At 44.1% G+C, this 22,747-nt stretch overlaps 1 protein-coding gene across 1 annotated transcript in view; it reads right to left on the reverse strand.

The window, feature by feature from the left end:
• CDH13 (cadherin 13) overlaps positions 1-22,747 on the reverse strand; it is a 694,106-nt gene that overhangs the window by 532,842 nt on the left and 138,517 nt on the right. The window contains exon 2 of the mRNA XM_063141045.1: positions 14,163-14,274. Within this exon, the coding sequence (XP_062997115.1) occupies positions 14,163-14,274 (112 nt within the window). The remainder of the gene's footprint in view (positions 1-14,162; positions 14,275-22,747) is intronic.

Genomic DNA, 22,747 nt, shown 5'->3' on the forward strand with positions numbered 1-22,747 from the left:
CTAGGTATCCTGGAGGTGGAGAGGAAGAATTCCACCTCCAGTAGGAGCTCAGTTGCAGAGCACTTGCTTTGAATGCAGAAAGATCTAGGTTCAATCCACGGCCAGGCACGGGTAGACTCATCCATCCCCACCTCATGCCCCTTTGCCGATTCCCCGCCAGCCAGCTGCCCCTGTTTGCCCCATGGTGCAAGTCGCTGTGAGGTCTGCAAACACCCGGCAAGGAGCAACCAGCCACCCCTCAGTGAGCCACCATTTCTCCTGAAAATGGAATTTCAGGCTTTTACCTAAATAAAATATAGCATAACGGGGCCATAAAGGGGCTATCTATACAACACTGCAGGTAGAAATGGAGCATTTATGCCCATAATGTTGTACAGATGGACCCTTTACTGTCACCATGTAGACAACATTAAATTTACATCAAATCTATGCATAATGGTGGTTTAGCAATGGGGTAGGCAGCTGCAGGGTGATCATGGACCATACCATCCTTGGCCAGTGGGGGTCCATTAAGTGGGGCAGCTCAGTGAGTGGTGTTTTGGAGGCCAAGTGCGCGGGGGAGTACCCTGGACTCCTCACCTAATCCCTACAGCCAACCAGTTGCCTCTGGGAATGAAGATGGTCTGAAAATCTGGAGCACTGCTGCCAGTCAGTGTAGACAGTACCAAGCTAGATGGGTCAAGGGACAGACTCAGGGCTGGTGCCAGACTATTTTGCGCCCTAGGCAAGGTGAGCTACTGTCAAACACATACACACACCCAAAAATGCCATCTTTGATTTTTAAGAACATATGTTTCCTGGAAAAAATAAGAAGCACAAAACTTGAAACTGCTGAATTTATTTTAAAGTGCAAGAAATACGTCATGCCAATTATAGCAAACAAATTGGAAAGGAACGTCTATGGGTCTAAAATGCATTATTTAATAGGAATATCACCTCCGAATCATCCCCCCAACTCACACGCACACACACACACACATTCAGCATCACTCACTCCAAACAAACACATGCATTCACTCAAAGACCCCATGCATCCCATTCACCCATACATTCTCTCTCTCTCTCTCTCTTCCGGGCCGTTCCAGAAGTCCATACGTGGAGCCGCCCCACCCCCACCCCAGCGTCCCTGGCTTCGCTTTGGCTGGGTGGGCACAGGGTGCCATCTTGCCCACCCAGGCCCAGCTGAATCCTCGGGCCAGCTCACAGCCAACGCGCATGAGTGCTGCACTGTGCCCAGCGCCCCTCTTAGCTTAGCATTCTAGGCGGCCACCTGAGTGGCCTCTATGGTAGCACCGGCCCTGGACAGACTTGTTATAAGGCAGCTTCCTATTTTCCTAACTCACACTAACAGAACTTCCCCAAAGTTCTCCCACCAAAGGGGAAAATGTGTCAGGGACAAGATTGAAGTGAGTCAGGGACTATAAACGGAGGACGTAAGGACTGTAAATGGAGACAGGCAGAGCATACACGGACATGGCGCAAGAACTGGGAATCTGCAATACACTAAATAGAAGGACGAGGAATTAATCCACAATCCTGGTCCCATGCCTTACAGGAAGTGGTTTTGAAACTTTCCCCAGTTTCCAGATGTTGTGTTCCATCCGTGTTCCAGGTGTGTGTGTGTGTGTGTGCTTGGGGGGAGTGTCTGTTTGAGAAACACAAGCCCAAACATCTTTTGCATGCGAAAACTCCTTGTGAGGGTTTGTGGGGGTTGTGGTTGGATTGCAGCAACGGAAGCATTACAAATAACGAAACCCAAACATTAGCAGCCATGCCTGGCTCACATCTGGATGCAGCCCCACTGGCACTGTCGTTCAGCCACCAATTAATTTCCTCCCACACCGTTCAGCCTAATCGCCTTCCTCTGATCCAAAATGTCTTTTTAAAAAGTTAAAATTAAAAGTATATGCATAAAGATCAAAGCCTGTTTTAGAATTCATTTTTCTCCCCTTAGGCCCTATTAAAAAGCTGACACGTATGGTTGGGAAAAGCAACTGTTTGACCACCTGGCAGTTCTCAACTGTGCTGTTCACAAGCTTTGATCATGTGGAAAAGCTAGCTTCACGGGCTGTGAGATGCTGAGGCAGGCCTGCTTGGGTAGATGTTTGCGAGCAAAACATTCCCCCGTGTGCAACGAACTCTCCGTACAAAAAGCTCCTCTGGCATCCCGCAATTGGAAACAGTTCTGGAAGCGCACAGCACAATTTGCAAGCTACTGCATGCTGCATGTGCACTGCTGCTCTAGGAGACCTGGATTCAAATCACGCTTCTTTTCTTTTTTAAAAAATACTGTATGCTGCCAGGGCAAGTTTTAAGACCACAAGATCCCTGTGAGAGCAGAGCAAGCATCCATCCAGTTCAATGTTCTTTTCCCTACAGTGGTGAACCAGTTGCCTCTGGGAAATCCATATTCTGTATGGATGACAAATACTACAAACAGCAAATTCAGTGCTGCACCTGCCAATCTTGCATAGAGTATGGCACACCTGTGTGAGCATGCACATCGTGGGGGAGCTAAAACCTGAAAAGACCTCTGTGCCCTGCTGGGAAGGCAAAATAAGCTCAGATCAGAAGTCTCAAACAATCCATTATTGAAGAGTACACTATAGACTCAGGCATTTCTGCTTTTTTATTTTAATTTTTTTATTGATTTCCTTTGGGGTGGTATTTTAAATTGGAAACCACCCTGAGTGCGTTACCATCTTCCAGACATGTCATAAGTCACTGTTCTTTCAGGCTGTTTTTAATAGCTGGAATTATCAGCAAGCGTAATGTTCACAACGTTGTTTTATTGATTATAGGCATCTCTATCCCACCCTCCCAAAGTACAACAACACAGCCCCTGAACAACTTCCATCATACGTAAAAATCAAAATGGAGTTAAAAAATAACAATAAGATGGAAGCCCTGTGGGTGAGTGGTTCCCAAGTTCGGGAGACAGGCTCATTGCCTGTTCTGGATGGGGTTGCTCTGCCTCTGAAAGAACAGGTTTGTAGTTTGGGGGTACTCTTAGACCCATTTCTGTCGTTGGAGGCTCAAGTAGCCGCCACGGCTCGGAGTGCCTTTTACCATCTTCAGTTGGTTCGCCAACTACGGCCTCTCCTGGACAGGGATAACATGGCCACGGTGGTACAGGCATTGGTAACCTCAAGACTGGATTACTGCAACGCGCTCTATGTGGAGCTGCCCTTGAAGCTGCTCCGGAAGCTGGAGCTAGTGCAGAATGCTGCAGCTCGGCTGTTGGTTGGAGCTGCCCCTTTCCAGCATATAACTCCTCTGCTGAGGGAACTGCACTGGCTGCCTATTTGCTACTGGGCCAGGTTTAAGGTTCTTGTACTTGTGTACAAAGCCCTAAACAACTTGGGACCAGGATACCTGAGAGAGTGCCTTCTCCCTTACCAACCTGCCCGGTCACTGAGGTCATCCGAGGGCCTGCTCTTGGTGGTTCCACCTAGATCCATCCTCTGATTGGAATCCACCAGGGGAAAAGCCTTCAGCATGGTGGCTCCCCTCCTGTGGAATTCCCTGCCTCTGGAGGTCAGGCAGGCTCCGACCTTGTACTCCATTCAGCGCCTCCTGAAAACATCTTTATTCCAAGAAGCCTTTCCTTAATATGCAGCCTTGAATCTGTTTTTGCTTCTTTTAAATTTTGTTTTAACTGTTTTATTGTGTTTTTATTTTCATTTTATCTTGTACACCGCTCCGAAATTTTTCAATGGGGAGTGGTATTTAAATATTCTAAATAAATAATAAATAAATAAATCTAGAAGCAACAAAGTCTAATAAGAGCAGCACAGAATCAGCAGGAAGAATGATTTGGCTCCATGGGGAAATAATTCTGCAAATCGGTTGCCACTACGAAGAAGGCCTTTCCCTGGTAACACTCCCTAAACCTTATGTTGTGGGGCTACCGAGTGAAGGGCTTTCACCAACAATCTTAATTTGCTTGGGGACAGCACAAACAAGAGTGAGGCTCTGCCATATTGTATCTGGCCAGAGCTGCTACACAGCAATCCTACTCAACACAAGTGGCAGACATTAACGTGGCTTCAGCCACTGAGATGGCTTTCTGCCTATCAGAATGGGAGTGGCTTTCCTAAAACTACCATGGAAGATGTCTTTTCAGAAGATGTCTTTTCTGGTTTTGAAGGACCAAGAGATACAGTTGGGATTATAGCTCTGCCCCTCGATCCATCTGAAGAGGGACCATTTCCATTAAAAAATGGCAACACTGACCTTTAGGAAAGTGGAAGAGAGTCTGAGAGAAATCACATTATTCACAACAGAAGGGACAAACTAGCTTTTGCCTTTGTATTACAAAAAGTTCATCTTCTGCTGCTTTTTTAATACGCTAATGGGAAACCATCAGGGAATATGGCTTGCTGTGTCAGCCTCTCGCAACCTGTTTACACAATCTGCATCTCCCGTGACGAGTTGCTCTAGTAACGGACGCTCTTCAGAGGACTCCGCCATTGGGATCACCGAAAGTGCAACTTTGTCAAAGAATGCAGTGGAGGCACCTTTGAGCACCCGTGATGAATCAGTTAATAAATCCCCCACAGCGGAAGTAAATTAAGCCAAGAGCACCGGGGCAAAAATGCACAGCATTGCAAAGGGAATTCTTCATTTAAATCCAGCAAACACAAGACGCTGCCAATAGACAGACAACGTCCCCCTCCCCATCCTCCCCCCCCCCCCCCCGGATCCAAAGGCCTGCAAACTCGGAAAACGCAATCCATCACATAAGCGACAGAAGAGGTCAGCCATTAATTAACATCCAAATTAAAGCTTTTCAAGTACGGGTCGCAACTGCCTTTGTTTTGACATTTAAATCACTGTGGCAATGGGCTTCGTAGCTTAGCATGGGAGTCACGCCGCCCTAACGCTTTCCATTAATTGCCTTCATTTTTCATGCATACCGTTTGATTTATTGTCATATTAAAATAAAATAAAAAACCACCTAAAAGCCACAACTCATGTATGTTAAAGTAAAACATGATTAATGCAATACAATTATGTTTCCACATGTAACAGGGGCTACTGGGCAATGTTCTGTCATTCCAGCATGAACAAAGGGCGTTGTTGATGCTGCTAGAAATTTGTCCAGCCAGGTGGTTACTGAAACTGCAAGCACCCAATACTGTGCTTAAGAGAAGTTGCTCTTTGCTAGATGGTGACCTGAATCTTGCCAGACTAGCAACAGAATAGCCTTGCTACCAAGGTTCACCAATAGACATACTGTTGGATGCTCAGTGATATCATCTCAGCCAGTTAGGGCTGGCTGGCAGCTCTCCATCAGGCAAGTCAGATTTAAATGTAACTCCAATATATTGGCGTAACTCCAATATACTGGCGTGACACATAAGACCTTCTCATAATGTACTACTTCCATGAAGCGGCTGCACATATACTTTTATTTCAGTGAACATGGTCTCCGATACATAATAGCTTAGTTTGTAACTAAGATGCAATAAACAGACTGAAAGTTTATTTGGTTCTTTTTAATAATGTGAGATTTGTTCGCTATTCGCTTCTCTTTACACGGTTTCATCCATTCTTTGGTAGAAGAGAGACGTCAACTAAAACTGAGCTATGTCAATGAATGTTTTATGACCATATGCTTGGTATGCAACACACACACACCCCTAGTTTAATTGAGGCCTGGTAAAAACACATCCAGAAGCTGAGGACACAGCTAGACCTAAGGTTTATCCTGGGATCATCCAGGGTTCGCCCCTGCCTGAGCACTGGATCCCCTGTGTGTCACCTAGATGAACAGGTTTGACCCCTGGATGATCCAGGGATAAACCATAGGTCTAGCTATAGCCTGAGTTTAAAACATACAAAGACAAGGAATGCATTTGAATTTCATTTTTGCTCGCAAGGCAAGCAAGTTCTGTTTGAAGCTTCAAACATGAGCACAACTGTGGGTCCACTGTAAATATTCACAAATTGTCAAACAGGTGGTCGTCTTCAGCTACTCCCTACTCCCAGTTCGTTTTGTGCAAATTTCCAAATTTGTGCAAATTTCCGCAGTAGTCTAAGTCAGCCCCACTTTGGTCTATGGTGGGAATTTGCACAAATCTCTCTGCTTAATTTGTGCAAGTTACCCATTCCCACACAGCAAGCAGCAATCACAGATGGGAATGGTTAAGATAATGTTCGGAGAATCCTGGAGAATTCAAACATTGCTTGTTCTCCCATTCCTAACACAGACACACACAGACACACACACACACAGACACACAGCAACACCATTCATAAAATAACTCAGTTATTAACAAGTATTTCAACAAATGCTGGATGGTCATCTGTCCATGATGCTGGAGTTCCAGGATTCTTGTACTGAACAGGGGACTATACTAGATGAACTCTGTGGAACTTTCCAAATCTATGATTCCATGGAAGATGCACCTGATACATACCAAAGGTGTCAGCTGTGGTCACACTACAAGAGAATGACTGCAGAATAATATGATAGCAAAGAAGCCTTTTCCAATGTATCTGGGAACTGAGACAGCTTAAGACGAAGTCCTGCTTATTTCCTTGGAGATTCATGGAGGGGGAGGGGGACTTTGCCAAACTTTTTGACACACATCAAAAGACAAAGAGGCCATTTATGAAAGAGCAAAGCAGCACAGAGAAATTAAGAGCGCATGCAGCAATGTTTCTACCGCTGCTACACAACTGTGTCCCATTTTTCCTTGTCATGTGAAAATCTCCTGAGAACTCAGGAATAATTTTGGGAGGCTGGAGGACGGGGAAGTAACTTATGCAGAAGTAGAAAAGAACTGTTACAAAACCAAGATATTATGGGCCAGGTCAAATCTTAACAGGTTTCTTTCTCCTTTAGCATCAACGGTTAAGGGCAAGGTGCCCCAAATCCCCCTCCCCAAATTCCCATTGAAATTGAAAGTGAAGTAGGATGGGGTTGCTAGGAATGCAAACGTATCCTGGAGTTCATGCTGAGACTTTTGCAGGTATCTGATGACAATGCTAGTCTGGGGGCAGGGCAAAATGTCCCCTGGACTCTGGAGAACCATATTTTCCAACTGGTAGGTACAATCTCCATCCATAGCAGGGGAAACAAAGTTTTGTTGAGGGCTTGAGAACTCTCCAGCCTTTATATAGGGCAGGAGTTTTGAACCTCAGGTTTGTGGGACAAGGCCAGCTAGCTTAGGGCCTCAGGCCAGCCCTCTGTGCTTCACCAGATGGTCACTCCACATTACCCAACAGCCATCCCAGTTCCCCAACAGCCAATCATTAAGCATGTTCCCCCAACCCCTCTAAAACACTGAAATGTCTGACTAAGGCCTTAGCTAGACCTAAGGTTTATCCCGGGATAGTCCTGGGGTCATCCCTGCCTGCTCCCGGGATACCCTGTATGTCATTTACATGAACAGGGATGACCCCGGAATGATCCCTGGATAAACCTTAGGTCTAGCTATGGCCTAAGGCTTACATGCTGGCATGAGTTTCAAGCTAAATGTGTTGGTGATTTTGATATGTTGAACCTACTCCTGTTGCCTTTGGCCCTGCCCACCAATGGAATATGCTCCCACTCCAAAATATGCTCCCATTCAGTGTCTCTAAAACTGAATTTGGCCCATGGATTGAAAGAGGTTTGACACCCTTGATACAGGGGGAAGGGAGCAACAGCCTGCTTGGCCCAATCCTACTCATTTTGGCTTGAGTGTTTGACCAGAGTTGTTCATTTTCTGTGAATACTCAGAACAGTGTCATGCCAAGTTTGTCTGTTGTAATGTATGAAGCATCGGAGACTTTAAGTGTTATCTGAACCTTCTCCACCACCCATAATAACATAGAAACATGGAATAGTAGAGTTGGAAGGGGCCTATAAGGCCATTGAGTCCAACTCCCTGCTCAATGCAGGAATCCACCCTAAAGCATACCTGGCAGATAGTTTTCCAGCTGCCTCTTGAAGGCCTCTAGTTTGGGAGAGCCCACAATCTCCCTAAGTAATGGTTTCCATTGTGGTACTGCTCTAACAGTCAGGAAGCTTTTCCTGATGTCCATCAAGAATCTGCCGTCCTGTAACTTGAGCCCATTAGTCTATGTCCTGCACTCTGGAGTGATTGTGAAGAGCTCCTGGCCCAGCTATTATAATAGCACATTATAATTCTCTCCATCCTTGGAACAGCTGAACCTACTGGATTTCACTGGTGCAGATGGGCGAGAATCCCATTTCAGTGTGTGTGTGTGTGTATTTGCTAAGAATTTACGAACTTACTAAGTTCTTAATACTTAGGAGAGACCAAACTTGGGATTTAAAAAAAAATGCAAGAAAGAAAGATTGACAGATTCGACGATCCCTAATTAATAGTCAGGTTCTTCCCACAACTATTCCAAACCCAGCATTGGAATTTATTTTATCTCAGTGGGAGACATTTCAAAAGTTTGCTGACTGCATGAAACTGCTTTTTTTTCTATCACTCCAGCTTGCATGCAGATTTTTTAAAAAGAAGATGTAAATGCCTCTTCACTTCAGCCTCTTCCTTTTCCTTGTAAGTTTTCATGTGTAATGAACACAAAAGCATTTACAGCTAACTAGAAACCACGTAAAAAGCAACTATAACCTCTAGACTTAATTACTGACGGAAACAGTAGAAATGGGATATGCAGCATGTTCCTACTTAAATTAAAAGGTTCAGGAGAAAGGGAGGGTCGGGGGGACACTCAGGCAAAAATATTATTGTTTCTTTCGCTCCTCAGCCAAGAACGGAAAGTACTTGGTTTATTGAAGACTACAAAAGTAATCATCATTTGACTTGCTTTACATATTTGCTCTGTTAATTTACATAGTCAGGGTGGGCCGCACATGCAGATACAACTGCTAAATTACATTGTTCTTGAGTAATGGAGACATTAAAAAATGCTCCGTGTAGTCAAACAGACAATAAAAAAAAGTATTAATGGGTCTTTCTGGAAAGCATTCAGTTTCGGGGCGCTTCTGTGCTGAACTGACTATAGATTGGATAAGAGCGCTTACCAGGACTAGCGTCGAGAGTAGGCACAGCCAAGAACTTGGCAACCCAGCAAGAGCCTCCTGCATTCTCCACTATTGAAGCCTGCTTTTTGCTGTGGCCCAGACAATGGTTGTGGTAAGAAGCGGGAGCAACGGATGCCACTGCCTACATGATTACTGGTTCTCTGCCTGTGAAGCAGGGAAGCGATAGCAATGAAGAGGTGGAGGCAGAGGAGCAATAGCAGCCGGTGGCATTGGCAGTGAGATGGTAGACTCACTGAAGGAGTGGGGGGCATTGAAAGTGTATCATCCAAGGACCCTGCACTTATATGTTTAGAATGATTATATATGTAATGATAGGATAGGTTATAGTTAATATTTATCTTATATATGTATTCAACATTTATTCAAAATGTCAGTAATATGTTGTGTTGTTGTTGTTTTTGTAAGATGTTTATTTTGTGTTTTAAAATAAAATAAAAAAATAAAAAAATAAAATCTGCAGCTGCCCCTGCCACTAGATATATCCGATGGTATAGAACATTTATTTATTTATTTTATTTTATTTATTACATTTCTATACTGCCCAATAGCCGGAGCTCTCTGGGCGGTTCACAATAACATGCTTATTTCAGCTTAGGCTGATATACCAAATGCGCCCTTATCTGGATAGTGATAGCCTAGCTACAGTTATCCATGCTCTGATAACCTCTCGTTTGGATTACTGCAATGCGTTATACGTGGGGCTGCCTTTGAAAACGGTCCGGAAGCTTCAGCTGGTACAAAACAGGGCAGCCCGTTTACTAACAGGGACTGGCCGGCGAGATCCCATTACGCCAGTCCTTTTACAACTTCATTGGCTGCCAGTCCAGGTCCGGGCCCGATTCAAAGTGCTGGTATTGACATTTAAAGCCCTAAACGGTTTGGGACCAGGTTATTTGAAGGAACGCCTCCTCCCATATGTACCTACCCGGACCTTAAGATCATCTACAGGGGCCCTTCTCCGTGAGCCCCTGCCAAAGGAAGTGAGGCAGGTGGCTACTAGCAGGAGGGCTTTCTCCGCTGTGGCACCCCGGTTGTGGAACGAGCTCCCCAGAGAGGTCCGCCTGGCTCCTACACTGTACTCCTTTCGTCGCCAGCTGAAGACCTTTTTATTCACTCAGTATTTTAACACTTAATTTTAACTCAAATTTAAATTATACTGTTTTAACTCTGTATTTTAACCTTATATCAATTGTGCTGCGTGGTTTTATCCTGGTTGTGCTTTTTATATTGTATTTTGTATTTGTATTTTTAACTTGTTGGTTGTTTTATGATGGTTTAAATTTTTGTGAACCGCCCAGAGAGCTTCGGCTATTGGGCGGTATAAAAATGTAATAAATAAATAAATAAATAAATAAATTCTCTTAGCCACCCCTGATGTTAAGGCACTACTTTTATCATCCATAGAAAATACGTACAACTAATGCCCAGAAAGTTAAGGCATTTGATAACTGTCTAGTTCCAATGTTATGTTACTCTCAGGAGATGCCAGCTTGTAGAACCTTTGATTCCTCCCAAAAAGAATGGGAGCCCCCTGTTGAATCCAGGAGGACTTGCTACTATGAAGGGCATTGTACCTTTGGACCAGGACAATTTCAGGGACTCAAATGTATACTCCATGCCTGTGTTGCCCCCTATAGCACAAGACCCACCAGAATCATCCACTCATGGTGACGAACACAGACATTGCAAAATGGAATGCTTCCCTGGCACCAGAAGCCTTCTCTTCACTAACATTTGTTCCCAAGGGGACAAGCCTGGCAAGTGTTTGCAGGATCAAACAGTCTCGCAAGTGAAAGGAAGGAGGACCTGTAAGGATGACAAGTGTCTGGGCTGCTGAAATGGCTATTTTGCCCAGCTCCTGGTTATGTTATTTAGCTTTCTTATGGTCAGTCCTTCTATTATTTTAGTAAGTGGATTCTGGGCACTGTACCAGTGCTAGTCTTTCCTCTGATCTACAGCTCTATTTTATCTTGCTTGCACACCCATGATTCCAGCAGCACCAGTTCCTATGATGGGAAAGGGGCAGTAATTTGTGGATGACCCTGATGTGAGAATTCCTACCCCGTCTTCCTGTCATGTGTGAATTGCCTACACAGGTGTCTTTCCAATGAACTCCAGGACTCGGGTTAGACTTTAGTTCTGCTAATGTAATGTAGCATTGTGATCAAGAGACTGCCAGACCAACCCTATGCATCCTTACTCAGAAGTAAGCTGAACTGTGTTTAACGGCCCTGACTCCTAAGTAAGCATGACTGAGAAGACCTCAGCTCATACCTTGTCCTTCAAGATGACCTCTAAATTCCTCTCTCTTTCTCTCTGAGCCACAGATTTCTGTCTGCAATGTGAGTCTGTCTGGATTATCAAGTCAAAGAACTAACAAAATAAAAGCTGTATATTATTTTCTGAAGATGAGCTGGGTTTGTGTTTCAGGGATTCATACTCATGAGAATGTAGATGCAAGAGTGATTCACACATCTATAGTTCCTGCTCCACATATCGGGCATGGATACTTAACACTTAAAAGGTTGTCACACAGAGGAGGGCCAGGATCTCTTCTCAATCCTCCCAGAGTGCAGGACATGGAATAACGGGTTCAAGTGACAGGAAGCCAGATTCTGGCTAGACATCAGGAAAAACTTCCTGACTGATAGAGCAGTACGACAATGGAATCAGTTACCTAGGGAGGTGGTGGGCTCTCCCACACTAGAGGGCTTCAAGAGGCAGCTGGGCAACCATCTGTCAGGGATGCTTTAGGGTGGATTCCTGCATTGAGCAGGGGGTTGGACTCGATGGCCTTGTAGGCCCCTTCCAACTCTGCTATTCTATGATTCTATGAAAGGATGAATTTAGTCACACCATGGATCGGAATGGTCCCCTTAATGCTTAATGAGAGTGTAGACTTCAAACAATCAACATTGGGACCTACAACATCCGCTCTGATTAAATCATCGAGATCTCTGGTGCACACAATCCCTTGCCATTGTACATGTATATATCAAGCCAGTTTTATTATAACTGTCTTGTTTCTTAGATTGCTTAGAGGCAACGAACAGCGGCCTTTCCTCCTTTCTCCATCCACTGAATATTAACAATTGTCTCTTAATTATTGTGTCAGTTTCACACCGGTGCAATTTGCTGGGTCATCGAAGATCACACCATCACATGTGGATGAAACAGCCTGTCCTTTCAATATTGCTGAACAGAGAGATGAGAGGGGGGAAAACACACCAAGCTATTTGGGCAATGGAATATTTAAGTTGCTGCATAGGGCTATGATGCAGCCAGTGACAAAAGGCAAAATATAAAGCTGCTTTCTCTAAAATGATTTTAAAAAACTCAGGCGTTTCACATTGGAATATGTTATTTTGGGGAAAGTGGGGACATTATGTTTGAAGCAAGTGCAGTAAAACACAGGCAGAAGGCTCTGCTATGCATGACCTGGGAGGATCAAAGACTCGTAAATGCATCAGATCACCCAAAACAAGAAGTAAAAGATGGCGAGCAATGTCATTGGCAACCAGAGCTGAATGTCATAGCAAGAGAGAGAACGTTGTTGATGTACAAATGCAGAGAATGAAGGGCTCATTCATGTTTAAGGGAGCAACCTTTGGAAGCCATATTCCCTTGCAATATATAGATCTCGTTGATTGGGAGCCAGTGTGGTGTAGTGGCTAAAGTGTCGGACTGGGACTCGGGAGATCTGGGTTCTAGTCCCCACTCGGCCATGGAAACCCACTGAGTGACTTTGGGCCAGTCACAGACTCTCAGCCCAACCCACCTCACAGGGTTGTTGTTGTGAGGATAAAGTGGAGAGGAGGAGGATTATGTACGCCGCCTTGGGTTCCTTGGAGGAAAAAAAAGCAGGATATAAATGCAATAATACATACATTATGAGAGCTTAGATAATTGGAGATGTTCCTACTCTAAATTGCAAAAACTGGCATTTATTTATTTATTTATTTATTTATTTTTGCACTGTTCCCCAGATCCAATGAGGACATAAATGAAAAATAGGCAGAGAAAAATTCACCACAAGGGTTGCTCATCCCCTAGCAGCTGCGTATGTGTGCAGAAAGCTTGCTTTACACACAATGAGAACAGTGGACTATTAGATTAAGAACGGTGAAGCTTTGTCACCACAGAGATCAGTCAAAAGTGAGACCTCTTCCAAAGCACAACATTGAGTTTTCTGCAGTGGATACCCAGTGGGGTGAATGGTTTGCCAGGAGGGATACAAACATCAAATCTAGTCAACCATGGTTTCTTTCCACTCTGACGCACACTGAGAGAACTGGTCTCAAGCCATACTACATACAACCAAGAAGCTGTGAACCCAAGACCTTTGTGGTTACACAACTACTTTGTCCATAGTCAATATACTGATACAACCAGTGCACGGTAAGAATATGTCCTTTTCTGTTCTACTTACTACCTGGATCAAGCAACTCACACGCTGAAAGCACCATTAACACTGCATGGACCATTTGTCCTCATTCCATCTGTCTGCCAAACTCACAGAGCACGTTGCACCATTGCCAACATTTTAATTCGACACCTGTCCACTGGAAATGGGATTTGCCCATCCAGTTCATTCATATCCTCCTCACCGAAGGTAACATTTGGCCACCAGAGGCCTGGAGATTGAGGGGGAGAAAATGCCTTCTTGGCTGAGATTCCAAGTTCAGTGCACATCACATGTGCAGATTAAAGGATACACACTCAACTGCTAGCCAAGGCCTTCTGCCATGGCCGCTCACTAATGGAGAAACACAGACAAATGCATACAAGGAGTGAATCATTCAAAAGAAAGGGCATCAGCTCTTCCCAGAGTCCATGCAAATATTCAAGCTGACCACTGGTTAAATTAAAGGAGATTTTCAACACACAGAGAAGTCATAATGCACAGAAAATGTCGACATCTTCATAAAAACAGGGGTTTTTTTGTGGAGGGACTTAAGAAAAAGAAGAAGCAATAGACTGTAGAACCCAGGTAGAAACGAAAGAGGGGAGCTTGTCATAAGAACAGTGAATTCCTAATATATTCGAAATTGAGATAGGAGCACTCAGACTGGTTAATACAATAAATACATATTTTGTGCAAAAAAAGACATATGAAAATAAGATTTCTTACAATTCAGAATTGGCTGGTCCGCCGTGAATACAGACGGGTGTTCAATATGAAAAACCTTTTGTTGGAATCCAGGGATGCATTCTAAATCTTCCGTGAATGCAAGCAGCAGAACCTGAGAAAACAAAGGAAGAGGACTTTTCATATGTGCTTGTTCATTGCTCATGCTGGCTTGTGCAAATGATAGCAGATTTGGTTTCAACTTCCCGAAGATTAAAAAGTGCTCCCGCACATCACACCTTCCCTTTTACATTTGCTGATTATTGCCCTGCGGCATAAAATTGCATTCCATGCAAATAGAGAGAGAGAGACAGGCAGGCAGGCAGGCAGGCAGGCAGGCAGGCACACAAAGAAATTTCCCATACAACCACATCAAATGTGGGTAACAAAGTACATCAAAAAGGTATTTGAGGGTGTTCCACTTGGTTGGCAAAATACATCTGGGGAAATGCCTTTTTTTCCTTGCCCAAAGTTATAGGAGATAAGAATGTCTCTGTTTTCTCAGGGCATGGCATTTCCGTTCATGGAGAGGCAATTTCTGAGAAGACCTGTCTGAAAGTTTAACAGCATCTGACATGGGGCTGGGAGGTGGGTGGAGATTTTCAGAAAAGCCCAACCTCACTCCATCGGTTTAATTACAACTGGTGGGCATCTTTCAACTAAGGTCCAAACTAGCAATCAGATAGGACATTATTGGTTGTCATCAACCATGGCATCATTACACTCAGAACTGTCTGACTCTTCCCATAGGCATCAGCCAATGAAGCAGAGTGAGACGAGGAAGTGTGATGATGTTTCGTGGTCAAACACATCCTTTGTATGCAGAAGGTCCCAGGTTCAATCACTGGCTTCTGTAGGTAGGTCTCAGAAATACTCCTGACTGAATCCTGGAAGAGCTGCTGCCAGTCAGTGTCAACAACACCAATGGTCTAATTTCCTGTGATGTCATATTGATTTATTTCATTTAAAATGCTTTTGTACTACCTTTTGGGGGGTGGGGTTTCAGGGCAGTGCACAAGGAATAGCCATAATGAAACCATGAACATCCATGGAAAATAATCAATTTACAACAGATTAAAATGCTAGGATGACCCAAAATGTTTTTTCCAAGTCCTAGAACAACTGTGCAGTAAGCAATGGACAAGCTTCTCTAGGAGGCTGTTCTAGCTGGTACCACCTTAGAAAAACAACCCTCACTGTTGATGAATAACATACCTCCAATAAAGGAGGCTCCTGAAGGAAGGCTTGGGCAGATGATCTCAAAATTTGAGATGGGAAGAGGTGCTGACTGTAGTGATGTCCTACTTCATCATAGGACTTCCCTCCCAATGTCCGAGTTTGGCCATCTCAGTATCTGGAATCCAAAACTGAGCCACAACTATCCATTCCCCTAAGGTCGGGTGGGAACAAAGTAGAATTCCAGATGGTTTGCACTTCAACTCCGAAAAGCACATGACAACATGCCCATTGAGTAGGAATGCGCCGAGTTGAAGTCCAAAACAACTGGAGAGCATCTTCATGCTCACCTCCATTCTAGGTAGCCTTTGTTTCTTCTGATACCATTTAGCAGCAAATCCACAAGTAGCACCCATTCTGGTTGATCTGTTAGTTCTTTCCCACATTTCTCTCTTTTCCATGCCGAGAAGCAAACATTTGGCAAAACTAGAAATTCCAAATTCATTAAAAGAGCCATTGCAAGGTCCCTGTGAAAGCATCCCAAGGGCCATAGGATATGGAGAATGCCACCTCCAAGGGGGTATCTGAGATCAGACTGTGGACAACTGTTCTCAAATGCTTCAAGCAGAGCTATTTACTCTCTCCCCCTAAAACTCTTTTAATTGGAGATCAAGGGGTTGTTGAACCTGGAACCATCCGTATGCAAAGCACATGCCCTCCCACATAGCTGCTTGTCCCCTGCCAGACAAAATGAAAGTCGCAAAATGTTATGATATGCCCAGTGCAGCAAGTAGGACATTCACTTTCTTCTTCATCATCTTCTTCACACAGTGGCGCTTTTTGCATAATGCATCACAGCAGGGATGCTAAACATGGCCAAACCCCCGTTCTACAGAGTACAGTGAAGAATGACTAATCCAGCCCTGAAAACAGCAAGGTTGTCTACCGCAATCCCTTTCATGGCTCAGACTTCAGCGGTGTAAGGCAAACACAGTTTGCAGGAGGAAAAACACTGCTTTCCTTCTTTCGTTTAAGCCACAATTTGCCCAGTTTCTACTATCATTCAAAAGATGTTTACCTGGAGGAAGTCTGAAAATGAAATGCTTGCATCACGCTGGAGGTGACTCTGAAGGTGAAAGTTAAGTACAGCGTGTGTCAGTGTCCATATGAGATCACTGCTCTGCCTTGTCACTATACAAGTGCCTGGCGGAGGGAGAGGTGGGAAAAAGCATAAGCAGAGCTTGGTGGAAATGTGATGTCTGTCAACGTCCACAGCTAAAGGCCTGTACGATGCTCCCCAAACGCAGTCCAAACCCTGCAGGGCTATTTCCTGGGGTAATTTTAAATCAAGAGTGGCTGGCAATGATGAGAGAAAGCTAGAGAAGTGGTGATTCATACCTTTCAACATTTTGAAAGGATCAACTCTGCAGCACACACGCCGAGTCGATGAAACGAAATGAAATAAAATAAAAATCAGGAAGCCTTGACTTATCAGAATAATTGTTGCAAACTGACCAGAGAGCTTCAGCTATTGGGTGGTCTAGACAGAAATAAACAAATAAATGTCTGAGCTAAAAGAAAAACCTAGGGGTGTGTGGGTGTATGTGTGAAACTATTATTTATGTAGATAGAGCTTTATGTAGAATGCCAGTGTGCTTGGAGCTGGCGGGAGGGGTCAATGTAAAATTCAACACAGTAGATTTTTTTCCATTCATTTTTAGCAGTCATAGAGCATATGGAGGTGTGTGTGTGTGTACAACATGGTCTTCTCCATGCTGGGAATAGCTGTACCTCTTGAATTTTCTCTTACATAAGGATGAGAATTTCAGGTCAGGTCATTTCTGAGAAGTATTTACCCAAACTAGAAAAGTTCTTCCTCTTTGAAAGAAAAAATAAGGGCCTTTGTTTTTTAAAATGGAATGCTGGAAAAAGCAATTCCAGGATATTCACCCATCCCTACCCAGATATGTATGGTTCATGCTTTGAAAGTCCAGAACTTCAACCATGTTAAAATGAAGTAACATCTTCCCAGTAATGAGAACAACCACCACCATCACCCGAAGGGAAATTGGGCCAAGCAAACAGCATAAAAGAAGTGGTGTAAAACAGTGTCTATGCATGTGAGTTGGACGTCCCTATTTCAGATTTCCTGCCTGCAATGAGCTGACTGGGTGCCCAAAGGCAAGGCAAACTCTCTGGCCATAGCTAGACCTAAGGTTTATCCCTGGATCATCCAGGAGTCAAACCTGTTCATCTAGGTGACACACAGGGGATCCAGTGCTCAGGCAGGGGCGAACCCTGAATGATCCCAGATAAACCTTAGGTCTAGCTGTGGCCTCAGTCTCAATTCCATCCTGGATCTCTCTAACATGGAAGCGACAGCATTGATCTATCTTGTCATCAACATTGTTATGAACATAAGCAAGGGACCAGAAGAAACAAAAGGGTGCTATAGTTTTTTGAGTTGCTGTAGGAGACTCAAAGAGATGAGGACAAATGGAAAAGAGTAAAGTAGGAGCACAGCTGCTCCAACTGCTTCCATCCATGATAGCGGACCATCAAACCAGAGACTATTTATTTACTATTTACTATTGTGTCCAATTCTGGGCTCCACAATTCAAGAAGGATGCAGACAAGCTGGAGCGTGTTCAGAGGAGGGCAACCAGGGTGATCAGGGGTCTGGAAACAAAGCCCTATGAAGAGAGACTGAAAGAACTGGGCATGTTTAGCCTGGAGAAGAGAAGATTGAGGGGAGACATGAGAGCACCCTTCAAATACTTAAAAGGTTGTCACACAGAGGAGGGCCAGGATCTCTTCTCGATCCTCCCAGAGTGCAGGACACGGAATAACGGGCTCAAGTTAAAGGAAGCCAGATTCCAGCTGGACGTCAGGAAAAACTTCCTGACTGTTAAAGCAGTACGACAATGGAATCAGTTACCTAGGGAGATTGTGGGCTCTCCCACCCTAGAGGCATTCAAGAGGCAGCTGGACAACCATCTGTCAGGGATGCTTTAGGGTGGATTCCTGCATTGAGCAGTGGGTGGACTTGATGGCCTTGTAGGCCCCTTCCAACTCTGCTATTCTATGATTCTATGATTTATTAAAACATTTGTATCCCCCCCTATATCACTGGGATCTCAGGGCAGCATGCAAATAAAATCAGAACAATTTAAAACAATAAATACAGTATACACAGCCAAAAACATATTATATCATTAACAAATCAAAACTAGATTTTTTAAAGCAGTAGAAACAATTAAAACAATTAAAACGATGTGTTTCATGAGGCCCCAGTAACAAAGGATGATAGTACACAATAGTTTCCTGTGGACAACTCCCATAGTAATATCCCTACGATTCTTCCAGATATTCTGATAAATGTGCCTCTCTTCCAGGCACTGAAAAAATGAGGCCAACTGGCATCCAATCGCATTTTTAATCTTGTTTAAAAGAACAATTACCAATAGAGGAATTTAAAGGAATTCTAACCATGTGGTGACATTTCTCTATAACGTGTGAATGTACCTTAAGCTTATGAACAGACATGATTCTTGTCGAAAGCATCGCCAAGGTAGTTTTCCGGAAAAATCCGGCAGTTGGGGGTAATTTTAGACTCTGTATGTGATCGCTTTAGGCCCATCACTCTTTAAAATGGAAATATGCAATACTTCATTGATTTCAACGGGGGGCCCTCCTACTCACAGTTGGTCTCTTGACTTTTGCCCTAAAGTTCCACTTCGACAGCACCAATGAGTCTCAGCAAAACCATGGAATTGTTCGGTTTCTTATTAGGGTGATACAACTGCCGTCCATGTTCAGCATTCTGAAATCATTGTTGGCTTCAGTCCTTCCTCACACCCTGACACAAACACACACACACACACACACACACACACACACATACACAAGGTCACTATCCCACCTAGCATCTCTCCATTGGTCTGACAGAATCTGATTCTTGGGCAATTTATTTCACAACAGCAGCAGGAGCAGAATGCTTGCTGAAAACACTATGAGACAAGCTAAGTAGGAATCCAAACCAGAGGCAGTAGCCAGAAAGCTCAATGACAAGTCAAGCTGGCAATGCCTAGGCCTAGCAGATGGACACATTTCTCATCTTTAATGAAATTTGCTCCTTCGTTCAACTGATAAACTAGAAGATAGAATAGAGCCAGAGAGTGGAAGAGAGAGAGAGAGAGAGCCAAGCAAGGCCCACTCCATAATGTTCTACAACCTATCAATAGGGGAGAATTCCAGTTTGGTGTTTGGTCAACATTTATCCAGTTTGTACCACTCAAAACTAAACGTGGATCTGAATGTAATCTGTGATTAAAGGTTGGATCTACATCAGAAGAGCTGTGCTGGCTTACATCAAAGTCCATCAAGTCTGTTCACATCGTGTCCAATCAGCTGCCCACAAGAAACTGACAAGCAGGAGATAGGTGCAAAAGCACCCTCCTGCCCGTGGTCCCCAGCAAGCGGTGTACATAGGCATAAAAGGAATTACTTCTTCACACAGCACATGGTAAAACTATGGAACTCACTGCCACAAGATGTGGTGATGGCCACCAATTTGGTTGGTTTTAAAGGGGGGGTTGAATGGAATCTTGAGCTGAAGTTGGTACAGGAAAACAGAACTAGAACAACGAGATGGAGCTCTAAACCTCTCATCCAAACCTTTTGCAGTTCCAGATTCGTTTATTGTGGAGATCAAGCTAATGAAATGAGCACCTTGAAAAGCTTCAGAAATGTTAAGTCCCCCATTTTTTTCCTGAAGCTTCAGAAATTCATCTGTGAGTCAGATGTATAAGACCATTTCAGCAACTAAAAGAGCCCTTTCTTCTCATGGGAATAATTACAAGATGCTGATCCAACCCTCCTGCAAAATGGAGTCTTTCATACCAGCCATGCAATTTCCAGCACTTTATTCTTTCCTAGATGTTCAACTGGGTGTCATACTTCCCCTGACGCAAAGGATTTTTATTATTATTAATTATCTTTTTAAAGTGCAGGCCTCCCTGTAAGGTCACCCCCCCACCCCACCATGAAAAATTCCATTACTAAAACTAAATGGTTGTCTCGTCTGCTAAAGGTCTTTGCTTTGAAATGTTCAGGGCCAAAAAAAAAGAAAAAAAGGCTGAATAAATAAAACAACCACAAACTTACTTTGAAAGGAAAAACAAAGCAAAGCAAACACTGTTTAACCTACAGTATGCTCTTAATTTATTCAACACGCACAATACTGTGCGAACAACAACACATGCTTTACTACATCCCTTCTGCAAACAGTTTATCAGTCAAAATCAGTTCTACTGAAAATAGAATTGCTACATGGGAGAGGGAGGAGTATTTATCCTGATCTGATGGAGTGTGAGGTTTAAAGGGAAGCAGACTTCGTCAGGCAGAATCTCTTCTGGAAATCATAGAATAGCAGAGTTGTAAGGGGCCTATAAGGCCATTGAGTCCAACCCCCTGCTCAATGCAGGAATCCACCCTAAAGCATCCCTGACAGATGCTTGTCCAGCTGCCTCTTGAAGGCCTATAGTGTGGGAGAGCCCACAACCTCCCTAGGTAACTGATTCCATTGTCGTACTGCTCTAATGTTCAGGAAGTTTTTCCTGATGTCCGGCTGGAATCTGGCTTCCTTTAACTTGAGCCCATTATTCCGTGTCAAGTCAGGTTGAGCGAGTCAAGTCAAGCTACTCTAGGCAAAACTCGGGACCCTGGAAAACACTCTGCGGGCTCCACTGACTGAGCTACAAAGCTTTATTAGTGTGACCATATGGAAAGGAGGGCAGGGCTCCTGTACCTTTAACAGTTGTAGAGAAAGGGGAATTTCAGGAGGGGTCATTTGTATGCATGCAGCACCTGGTGAAAGTCCCTCTTCATCACAACAGTTAAAGCTGCAGGAGCCCTGTCTTCTTTCGTATCTGGTCACTCTAGCTCAAGAGGGAAGGGCTCCTGCAGTTTTAACTGTTGTGATAAAGAGGAAATTTCACCAGGTGTTGCATGCATACAAAGGACACTTGCTGAAATTCCCTGTTAAAGATACAGGAGACCTGTTCTCTTTTTCATATGTCCACCCTAGCTTTATAAGCTTATATAAAGACAGACAAGGCCTGTTTTTCATTAGGCTCCACCTCCTTAAAAAAGCTGGAGGTATTTCTTAAAGGTACCCCATCAGATGCTCTGACATGAGCACAGACCCCCATCCAAGCACTCACAAGGCCCCAGCGAGCGCTTGGTAGCTGCCTTCCCACATGCCAAAATTGTGCACTTCCGCTTCGTGGATCAATGACCACCAGGGAGGGGAATTGCACAATTTTGCCACCTAGGTGGGTGGCTGCCCAGCGCTTGCAAGGGCTCGCACAGCCTGGCAAATGGGGGCAGGTGGCATCTGTGGTGACGAGGTGAGTCCGCCTACCCCTAATTTAGGGGTGGTCTGGTCTTGAATGATTCAAACCATTGCTTTACCAAAGGCCCTGCTTCCTGTGGAGATGAATACAGGTAGAACTGGTTTGTTGATATGGATCAACATGGCTGCCTCAATTTTTGGACTCTCTTTGGGGGTGGGGATCTCTGGGGGCTATCATAATGGAGCACCTTTACTTCAAAATTTACCGTTGCACAGGGCCTGGCTGGAAAGACACCTCAAAGAATCACTCCTACCAAATTCCCTCTCCCTCTCTCAACAGAGCTACACAAAACACCCCTAACAGCAGCTCCTGCATAGAAACATAAAATTAATTTCCAACTAGCTGGTCTCAATGTCATCAAAATAGATTGGGCAATTTCAGGTTTAGAAATCATTTTCTCAACTTGTTCCACTGTAACTCTTCTCAATTATTTATCACCTTCAGGGGCATTAGATCATAAAGCCATAAGCTCCAGACTGCTAATTTCATTTTGAAGTTGCAAGCTTCCCAGCACACACGGGTGACAATTAGATTTCTGCCCATAACTTAAGCATCAGATCGGGTCACAAAATTGTCTTAAGCGGCCCTCTAGAAGTCCACATAGCCATCTGCCAGCATGGTTGTTTTGGGGGAAGGATTAATACAGCACAGACTTGTCTTATTAACAAAGTGGGGTGGGAGACACACACACCTAGGAGAGACTCTGTAGAATGGGGGGAAATGTAACTTCAACCATGTAAAGTTAGGAACATAGGATTCTACAATATGCTGCTTTATACTATTGGTCAATCTACCCTAGTATTCTCTTCTGGGTGTTCTATATGAGTCTCTGTGCACAAAGGAGGTTCTGGACGAGGGTGGAACACATTCGAAGCATGGATGTGTGAACACACTATGGGCACCCAGCTGAGCCAGAGTAGGCAGATGCAGGGCGGTCCATCAGACTCTGAGACTTTGTCAGGTGCCCACGACATCCCTATGTGTGAACCAGATCTT

Source organism: Elgaria multicarinata, chromosome 14 (genome assembly GCF_023053635.1).
Source record: "Elgaria multicarinata webbii isolate HBS135686 ecotype San Diego chromosome 14, rElgMul1.1.pri, whole genome shotgun sequence".
Lineage (NCBI taxonomy): Eukaryota > Metazoa > Chordata > Lepidosauria > Squamata > Anguidae > Elgaria > Elgaria multicarinata.